Source organism: Molossus molossus, unplaced genomic scaffold (assembly GCF_014108415.1).
Source record: "Molossus molossus isolate mMolMol1 unplaced genomic scaffold, mMolMol1.p scaffold_m16_p_20, whole genome shotgun sequence".
Taxonomy (NCBI): Eukaryota; Metazoa; Chordata; class Mammalia; order Chiroptera; family Molossidae; genus Molossus; species Molossus molossus.
In genome coordinates, this window is record NW_023425356.1 from 9,455,726 (window position 1) to 9,465,879 (window position 10,154).

Consider the following 10,154-nt stretch of genomic DNA (forward strand, 5'->3'; position numbering starts at 1 on the left):
GGAGAGAGAAAGACAGAAACATCCAGGTGAAAGGGACACATCAAGTGGCTGCCACCTGTACGACGTAACCAGGGCCGGGGACAAACTGCAACCGAGGTACATGCCCTTAGTGGGAACCAAACCCCGGTCTCTCTGGACTGCAAGCCGACGCTTGAACTGCTGAGCCAAACCGGCCAGGGCTAGAATTATATTTTAAGTGGGAGAAAAAAGCTGATAAATCACACATAGTTAAATTAAAGTATTAATCTTTTTTAATTTTTCATACTTTAATCCTGTATAAATAGGTTAAGAAAGTTACATTTTCCTAAGTACTGGTTTATAGTGTTTAGAAGTGGCACATAAGACATTCAGTTTCACAAAGAGTAATATTCAGTGATCCCTCTAAATGCAATTTTAATCCTGATTTTTAGCTAAGTACAATAATAATTTAATACAATAAGGTAAATACACACAAAAACTGTATATCCTGATCTGCAAAAGTGGTTTCCGTAGCCATATATGGTTTTAGTCAAGTACACATTTCCACAATGAATAAGTACTAACAAATGTTAATTAAAACACCACCCAAATGCTTATCCTGCCGTCACCTTTTTAAGCAATCCATCCCTGCTACTAAAAGCATTTATTTTTATATAGAAGAGAAATCTAATATGGGAAAATCAATCTTCTTAAAATTTGAGAAATAGTATAATATAAGCCCAAAAGGTTTTAAATCAAAAAATCCTTCAACACAGAAGCATTCACATGAAACTTAGTTTCTCTCTCCTAAAAATCACTCTATCAAAAAGAAAAAATATTAAAACAAATTATTACCTTAAGACAGATAAACACTCCTACAAAAGACTGTATTTTCTTCTATCTTCTCCTTAACGGAAACACAAACAATTTCACTATCTTTTAATAACCTCCCAGATTACTGCAGTCTTAAAACTTAGAGTTATAGCTATCATGTCTTAGCTATCATAAAGCCAAAGGTGCCATTTAGATAGCACATATTAAACAGCATGGCCTGCAATGGCACAAATACATCTGATATATGAATACTACTCCACTGTTTAGATAGTCAAAGTCAGAAGATACTACATGGTTTGCAAGGTCCTTCAACTTACATGTGGTCATTAAAACCCAGTAAGTAATTCAGGGATGGTAGTATAATGGCAAGCAGTTAGACTCAAATATCACTCTGAAATCAAAGACATGAAAATAAAGGTGAGAAACTTTGTGCTTCTCCATCTTTCACTTACATGGCTAGTTATTAGGAACTTACTATGGAGAACACACGGTCATTATATATGGTCTCCCCAGAAGATAATAAAGCTTCAGAAAGTACAAAAGTCGTCAAGATCCATAGTTTGCTTCATCAAATGCCTTTCTAGCTCGTTTCAATTCTTCATTCATAGTAAGCAAGTCTTTAACCCTAGCAAATTTCCTTGGGTCCTTTCGAATCAAGAAGACGATATCTTCAACTTGTACTCTCCCTTGTCTTCCAATTGACATTGCCTTGTGAGTCTATTACAAAGAAACATTAAATTCAATTAATTTTTTAAAAATCTAATATTTTACTTTTAATTTGCATGTATTTAATACTGGTGAGTTTGAAGAATTTTCTGTTCTAACTATACATATTCATTTGTGAACTGTCTTCCTGTTCATGTCCTCTGTCCACTTTCTACTGGGTAATTAGCAATGTTTCTCTTAATGCCTTGTAGACATTTTTTAATATTAAGGACATCAAATCTATCAAGTTTATTGATGTTTCTTTTTTTTGATATTTGTAGTTTTTGTCTTCACTGTGTAAAATAATTTTGTAATTTGTAATCACGCATTTCATTTAAAATTTGTAGAATGTGCACACAGTGAATGTTTGTTAAAACTACACACAAGAAAGATACCAAAACTTTAAAATATAAAAACATAAAATAAAATAAAATTTGTGTCCATCTCAGTATTGGTGGGTTTTAAAACCCATCGAATCCCTATCATTATATATTTAACCTGTGGAAAAACAAAGGTTCATCATAGCATTATCTCCAATGACTAAAAAGAGAAACTAAATATTAAGGTTTTAAATGAATAAATTTGAGCACATCCATTCAATTAATGCTACGAAACCATTAAATACAAAAAGTATTTGCAATGACATAAGGAAAATATTCTAGGTTTACCTAAATGGAAAAAACAAAAACAAAAATAGATTATAAGACTTATATATATGATTTCAATTTTTATAAATTTTAAAGACAAAAGATTCACCAAAATCTTAGCATTAGTTGTCTCTATGTGTGCATACATATATTTATATATGTTCATATACATATATGTGTGTGTATATATATATAAACAAAATCTCCATTCTTAATGATAAATAACTTCCACAAAACAGGTACTCAAATGGATAGCTTATTTCTAAAGGATGCCACAGTTCATCTTATCTAAAAGAATTTCAAATCTGTTCCTCAGTTAACTAAGACCAATTACAAAAAAAAAAAAAACCTTACCATTTCAGTGATGAACTCTATAACAAGGTCTTCAAGAATATCCACTGACTCAGTATAAGGATTCTGGTCATCCCCAAACCCATACATCATACATCGTACTAGAAAAGAATAGTCATTCTTGTTAACTTGGACAAATTTAGCCAATACAAATTTTGACCAATACATTTTTTTCAAATTAGAATTAAACCAAGTTATAGAGTATATTGGTATAAAAATATATTTACATTGTACTTGTCTCCAAGTACGATTTTGGTGTAAAAGGTTTTTTATTCTTTTTTTTAATCCTCACCCAAGGATATTTTTCCATTTTCGTTCAGATAGAGTGGAGGGGGAGAGAAAAAGAAACATTAACGTGAGAGGGACATATCGAGTGGTTGCCTCCCATGCAACCCCAATCAGGACGGGGGACGAATCACAACCGAGGTACATGCCCTTGACCAGAATCAAATCTAAGACTCATTGGTCTGCGGGCGGATGCTCTAACCACTGAGCGAAACCAGCCAGGTGGTGTTAAAGGTTTTAACCACAAACCACAATCTCATAACCAACTTTCTCTACCTAATTGGTAGGAACTCCCCTTCCCTCCCAGCTACTGAGCCCTGACATCAATACTCTTTCCCTAACCTCTATCACCTACTCACCAGCCTTCCCACAATACCTCTAAATAGGCAGGGACAAGATGAGTAGCAACGAGCCTTTACTGAAGGGGGGGACTGGCCTGTCAGTGGAGCATTGGAAAACAGAAGACAAAATCCTTTCTGACATTACTCAGTAAGTAATTCAGGGATGGTAGTATAATGGCAAACAGTTAGAGACTCAAATATCACTCTGAAATCGAAGACATTAAAATAAAGGTGGGAAACTTTGTGCTTCTGGAGAAAAGGACATGAGAGAATGTGTTTTCCCAATTACCTTCTTATAGGAAGAATGGAGTAATCAAAAGAGATAGCAAAGGGCTTACTACAGAATCTTGACATATCTAGATCAATACAACTGCCAGCAAAGCCCTCTCAAGCTTCATCTGAAGGAACCAAAAAAATGCAAAAGAGAAATCTAATATAGAGTAATAAAAAAACTATTAACAATAGCTCTGCTGGTGTGGCTCAGAGGATTGAGCATCCCATGGACTGAGAGGTCCCAGTTTGATTCCTGGTCAGAGCACATGCCCGAGTTGCAGGCTGGACCCACCAGTAGGGGGCGTGCAGGAGGCAGCTGATGGATGTGTTCTCAAATGGATGTTCCTCTCTGTCCCTTCTTCTCTAAAAAAAAAAAAATTAATAAAAACCTATTTAAAAAATAAAAACTGTTAATAGCTAAAACTTACATAGCTTTTCACACATATAACTCATTTAATCCTCAAAACAATTTTTTCACCCTGGCCGGTTTTGCTCAGCAGTTAGAGCATCAGCCGGCAGTCCAGAGAGACCCAGGTTTGGTTCCCGCTAAGGGAGTGTACCTCGGTTGCAGCTTGTCCCTAGCCCTGGTTGGGCTGTGTGGGTGGCAGCCACTCGATGTGTCCCCTTCATGTCAATGTTTCTCTCTCTCCCTCCTACTCTATCTGAACAAAAAATGGAAAAATGACCTCGGGTGAGGATAAAAAAAACAAAACAAACCCAATTCTTTCAAGTAGATGCTATTATCCCTGTTCTATATAAATGAGAAAATTGAGGCACCAAGTTAAGTGATTTACCCAAAGTCACATAGATAGTAAGAGATGGTACCTGAACTTGAACTCAAATGATCTGGCTCCAGAGTCTATATTTCTACCAATAGTAGTATTATACTTCTTGGTAGTTTAGGGCAGTTGAGATCCATATGGATTGTTATCCTATAGTATAAAAACTCCCAATTAGTCCATGGACAAGCTCTTAAGTCCATGAGTCGTCCAAAAATTATATGCAAAAGTTTTATACATTATTTGTGTGTGTGCATTTTTCTGGGAAGAAAAATCAACTCCTATCAAATTATCAGAGGCATATAAATGTGAAAACGTTGTTATACATTGGAAATGTTTTTTTGTTTGTTTGTTTGTTTTTTATCCTCACCCCAGGACATTTTTTATTTTTTCCATTTTTTGTTCAGCTAGAGTGGGAGGGAGAGAGACGGGAAGGGAGAGGAACATCGCCGTGAAAGAGACACATCGAGTGGCCGGGAGAGACAGGGAAAGAGAGAGAAACATCGATGTGAAAGGGACACATCGAGTGGCTGCCACCCACACAACCAACCAGGGCCGGGGAAAAACTACAACCGAGGTTAGTGCCCTTAGTGGGAACCGAACCCAGTCTCTCTGGACTGCAGGCTGACACTCTAACCGCTGTGCCAAACTGGCCAGGGCTGAAAGTGTTTTTTATCTTAACCTGAGTGGTGGTTACAAGTGTATGTATACATGTAAAATTCATCAAGCTGTTCACCTAAGACTAGTACAATTTATTGTAAATTTTATATGGAAAAAAATTTTTAAAAAGAAAGGAACTAGAACACTTACCAAGGCAGGAATGAGTACATTAAAAATAATTCCTGCCCGGCCAGTGTGGCTCAGCGGCTGAGCATTGACCCATGCACCAAGAGTTCACCGGTTCAATTCACGGTCAGGGCACATGCCCAGGTTGTGGGCCTGATCCCCAGTTGGGGGCATGCAGGAGGTGGGCAATCAATGTTCTCTCTCATCAATGTTTCTATCTCTCTCTCCTCCCTTCTTCTCTCTCTAAAATCACAAAGAAAAAAGATAATAAATTTTCACCTAAGGATATTTTTTAAAAAAAAGAATAATTCCTATTGCTGGTGTGGCTCAGTGGCTAGAACATTGTCCCATGCACCGAGAGGTCACCAGTTCGATCCCCAGTCACGACCTGGGTTGCAGTTCCATTCCAGCCCTGGTCAGGGTTGTGCAGGAGGTAAACAATAGATGTCTCTCCCCACCTCACCCCTCCCTTCCACTCTATCTAAAAATAAATGGAAAAATATCCTTGAGGGAGGATTAACCAAAAAATTAATTAATTAATTAAAATAAAGCAATCCAAATAGAATAAATTTTTGCTAAGAATTGACTATGCAAGCATCACTCCAGGGTGCTCTGGTGTAGAAATCCCCATCATATGCTGACAAAAGAAGTAAATCCAGCCCTGGCTGGTTTGGCTCAGTGGTTAGAGCGTCCACCCATGAATCAGAGAGTCCCGGGTTCGGTTCCCTGTAAGGGCACGTACCTCGGTTGCAGTTCATCCCCGGCCCCGGTTGGGGTCATGTGGGTGGCAACCAGTCAATGTTTCTCTCTCTCTCTTCCTCCCTCTCTCCCTCCTGCTCTGTCTGAAGATAAATGCAAAAAATGTCCTCGGGTGGGGATAAAAAAAAAAAAAAAGGAAGTAAAACCACATACAAATGGAGTAAATGGCAACAGGGATGGAAAAGGAGCAGTCAGCTTTAGGTGAGAAATTGAGATATGTAGAAGAATTTGAGATTAAAAGCAAAAGACATACCCTGTAGTTTCAAGAGCCTCTGGGAACTGCTTACATCTGACTCAGCATAAATGAAACAGGTATTCATGTGTTGCCCCATCTGTCAAAACTCAGCCATAACTATATGTAAGAGACCAGAACTGGGAGATGGAGCACACATTCTTATAGTGCCTTTCAGGGTTTGGCCTGGACCAGTCCCTTGTGCTGCTGACAAAAAGGGTCAAACCTGTCTATTGAGGGAATAGAATAAAGATGGATACATTATATTCCCTATACTACCATAAGGCCCCACACTGTTCATCACCTTGCCGCCTTAGTCCAGAGCTCCAACTTAATTTTTACCCTCAGCACCTGTTCCAGGATTCATCCTAACTTTTGGCTTATAGTCAAAATAAGTCCTTGCTTCTACTGCTGCCAAGGTATGGGACCAAAAAGAAATGGAAGTATGTTCTTAGGCCCAGAATTGAAACACTGATCACATTTCCTCACTTAAAAAAAAAAAAGTGTGGCCCTGGCCAATGGGGCTCAGTTGGTAGAGCATCATCCAGCGCACCAAAAGGTTGCCAGTTTGATTCCAGGTCAGGACACATGCCCAGGTTGTGAGCCTGATCCCCAGTGGGGGCCATGCAGGAGGCCGCCAATTACTGTTCTCTCTCATCAATGTTTCTATCTTTCTCCCTCTCCCTTCCTCTCTCTCTAACATCAATAAAGGGGAAATATTTTTATAATAAAATCATTGTAAATGTTACTTACATTCTTTAGAAAAAAGTCTCTTTCTTTTACCCTGTCCACCTTCTGCACCTCCTCCAATTTCTTCATTTTCTTCCTCAAACTGGAAGTTAAAATGTATATAAAGAAATGTCAAGTAATTGCACTGCATTTGATTTTTTAGTAATTCACATTTCCCATTTTCAACATTGATATCATGCCAGAAAGCCTAAAGCAAGCAGCAAAAACTCATGAAACCATAGTATTTTAGGCCAACCTCCATCTCAAGAAAAAATGGCTTCTATAATGTCCTTAACAAATAATCTAATGACCATGTTTTTTTTAAACCAACTAAGTTGGCCTAGTGCTAGACAATTTTACTATTACAAGAGTTGGTTCTGAATCAAAGCAAGAAAAACGCTAAGTGCTGCTTACACAGTGCTAGGAACTCTCCTTAAGGAAGACTTAACCCCATTTTACAACATGAAAACCGAGGATCAAAGCTAAATAACTTGCTCACAAAGAACAGAAATTTTGAAACCCAGGTTCCGACTTGCGGTCCACACTGTACTGTAAGTACATAGTTTTGCTAGCAGTTGAACTGTTGGTTCACAGAGAGCCCTAACAAACGTTAGTTTTAACCTCTGATGATTCTCTAGGCGTTACGAAGGGTGTCTGGCAGATATGGACCAAAAGCAAAAAGCAAGGGTCCACATGGCCCCTCTCCCTTCACGTCCCGCCCCACGTACTAAAAAGATGAACAGAAGAGAAAGGCTAGCACAGCGTCCAGCCCCCGACCTCCCGGCTGAATTCACTAAGGAAAGCAGACAGACCCGATTCCGCACTTGGCCCTCGCTACTGTACCCGAGGGAGTGAAGAAAAGAGCGGGTTGGAACAGAGGTGGTCACTCACAGTGGGGTCCTCTTCCTCATCCGCCATCCCACCAGAGCCCACAGAGCCCGCCCGCCTCGCTCTGCGCGGGTTTTACTACTTCCGCTGCCTCACTTCCGGTGACGCGCAGGTTCGCGCGAGGCTGGGGCGGGGCCTCACCAGGCCAGCCCGCAAGGGTAATGCGTGTGACCCGCCTAGGGACGGAATCAGAATACTCTTTAAGGACATGGGGATGAGCTCGTGGCTCTGAAATCCCGAAGGAATTAAACTTGAGCAAAGAAAAGAAAGCCTAGGCGGCGTGTATCTCGTTGTCACCCTAAGTTTGCTTCTGCATATGGAGTCACCACTATCGGAATCGGGACTGCCAACCTGTGGCTGGATCATTGTGGGGCTAGCCAGTGAGTGGTCTTGAGCTGTCCCAAGGGTGTATTTAAACAATTTCAACAATTTAGAGTTCCACCGTTGTTTATGCCAAGCTCTGTGTTGTTTACTGGGAATACTGTTCTTCACTATTAGTTCTGAAGGGAGCGGTTCCACCACCTAGACTAAGGATTTAAACTTTTGTGGGGAGTTTTTGGGTCAGAAGAGTTGGGAAAACCACAGGCATTAGAAGTCTAAAGCTAGCCCTGACTGGGTAGCTCAGTTGATTAGAGCATCTTCTGGATATGCCAAGGTTGTGGATTTGATCCCTGGTCAAGGCATATATAAGAATCAACCAAGCCCGACAGGTGTGTCTCAGAGGTTGAGCATGGAATGCATCAAGAGGTCTCTGGTTCAATTCCAGTTCAGGGCACGTGCCCAGGATGTGGGCCAAATCCCCAGTTGGGGGGACATGCAGGAGGTGACCAATTGATGTTCTCTCTCACTGATGTTTCTCCCCCTCTCCCTTTCTCTCTCTAAAATCAATTTTAAAAAAAATTTTTAAGTCAATCAATGAATGCCTAAATAAGTGGAACAACAAACCGATGTTTCTCTCTCTCTCTAAAACCAATACATAAAACAATTTTTAAAAATAAATCTAGGGCAAAAACTAAAAGCATTTCCCTTAAGAACAGGAACAAGACAGGGATGCCCACTTTCGCCACTCTTATTTAACATAGTACTGGAAGTTTTAGCCACAGCAATCACACATGAGGAAAAAATAAAAGGGATCCAAATTGGAAAGGAGGAAGTGAAACTGTCATTATTTGCAGATGACATAATATTATACATAGAAAACTCTAAAGACTCCATCAAAAATCTACTAGATTTAACAAATGAATTTGGCAAAGTAGCAGGATACAAAATTAACGTCAAGAAATCAATGCATTCTTATACACCAATGATGAACTCACAGAAAGAGAAACTAAAAAACAATCCCATTTACCATCGCAGCAAAAAAAATTAAGATACCTAGGAATAAGCTTAACCAAAGAAGTAAAGGACCTATTTGCAGAAAACTACAGGACATTGAAAAATAAAATAGAGGAAGATATAAAAAAAGTAGAAGCACATACCTTGTTCATGGATTGGAAGAATTAACATCATTAAAATGTCCATACTAGCCCTGGCCGGTTTGGCTCAATGGTTAGAGCGTCGGCCTGCGGTTCAGAGAGACCCAGGTTCAGTTCCCACTAAGGGCACATACCTCAGTTGCAGTTTGTCCCCGGCCCTGGTTGGTCGGGTGAGTGGCAGCCACTCGATATGTCCCTTTCACGTCAATGTTTCTCTCTCTCTCTCCCTCCCACTCTATCTGAACAACAACAACAACAAAAAAAAGTGGAAAAATGTCGGGTGAGGATAGAAAAAAAAATGTCCATACTACCCAAAGCAATCTATAGATTCAGTGCAATCCCCATCAAAATACGAATGACATATTTGCCAGAACTAGAACAAATACTTCAAAAGTTCATATGGAACCAAAAAAGACCCCGAATAGCCACAGCAATCTTGAAAAAGGACAAAGTAGGTGGGATCACAATACCGGATATCAGGTTATGCTACAAAGTTACTGTAATCAAAACAGCCTGGTACTGGCACAAAAACAGACATACAGACAAATGGAACAGAACAGAGAACCCAGAAATGGACCCAAGACATTATGCTCAATTAATATTTGACAAAGGAGGTAAGAGCATACAATGGAATAAAGACAGCCTCTTTAATAAATGATGTTGGGAAAATTGGACATCTACATGCAAAAAAATGAAACTAGACCAGCAATATACACAAAAATAAACTCAAAATGGATAAAAGACTTAAATGTGACCCACGAATCCATAAAAATCCTAGAAGAAAATGTAGGCAACAAAATTTCGGACATCATACGCAGCAGAATTTTCACTGATACATCACCTAAGGCAACAAAAAAAAAAAGGAAAAAAATGAACACATGGGACTACATCTAACTAAAAAGCTTCTGTACAGCAAAAGATATAATCATCAAAATGGAAAAGCAACCCACTGTATGGGAGAGCATAATTGCCAATGATATATCAGATAAGGGGTTAATTTCCAAAATATATAGAGTACTCATACAACTCAACAAAAGGAAGACAAAGAACCCAATTAAAAAATGGGCAGAGGAGCTGAATAGACACCTCTCCAAACAGGACATACAAATGGC

At 39.3% G+C, this 10,154-nt stretch overlaps 1 protein-coding gene across 2 annotated transcripts; it reads right to left on the reverse strand.

Annotated features, from left to right (window-relative positions):
• Nucleotides 1-224: 224 nt before the first annotated feature.
• On the reverse strand, nucleotides 225-7,628 carry TAF13 (TATA-box binding protein associated factor 13). Of its 2 annotated transcripts, none has more exons than XM_036272149.1 (4): nucleotides 7,571-7,628; nucleotides 6,704-6,782; nucleotides 2,499-2,596; nucleotides 225-1,509 (listed from the first exon to the last, which is right to left on the reverse strand). In XM_036272149.1, exons 1-4 carry the CDS (start codon nucleotides 7,595-7,597, stop codon nucleotides 1,339-1,341), a joined length of 375 nt encoding a protein of 124 aa, XP_036128042.1. In that variant the 5' UTR covers nucleotides 7,598-7,628; the 3' UTR covers nucleotides 225-1,338. The 2 variants fall into 2 exon arrangements, with proteins under 2 accessions (XP_036128042.1, XP_036128041.1); XM_036272148.1 differs by having other exon boundaries at nucleotides 7,523-7,627.
• Nucleotides 7,629-10,154: the final 2,526 nt, after the last annotated feature.

Bases quoted from the DNA above. Each gene is read 5' to 3' on its own strand.
- TAF13 (XM_036272148.1), bottom strand. From the start codon at position 7,597: ATGGCGGATGAGGAAGAGGACCCCACTGTGAGTGACCACCTCTGTTCC. The intron at 2,597-6,703 runs GTAAGTAACATT...ATTCTTTTCTAG, and splicing joins GAGACTTTTTTCTAAAGAAT to TACGATGTATGATGTATGGG. The intron at 1,510-2,498 runs GTAAGGTTTTTT...TCTTTGTAATAG, and splicing joins TAGAGTTCATCACTGAAATG to ACTCACAAGGCAATGTCAAT.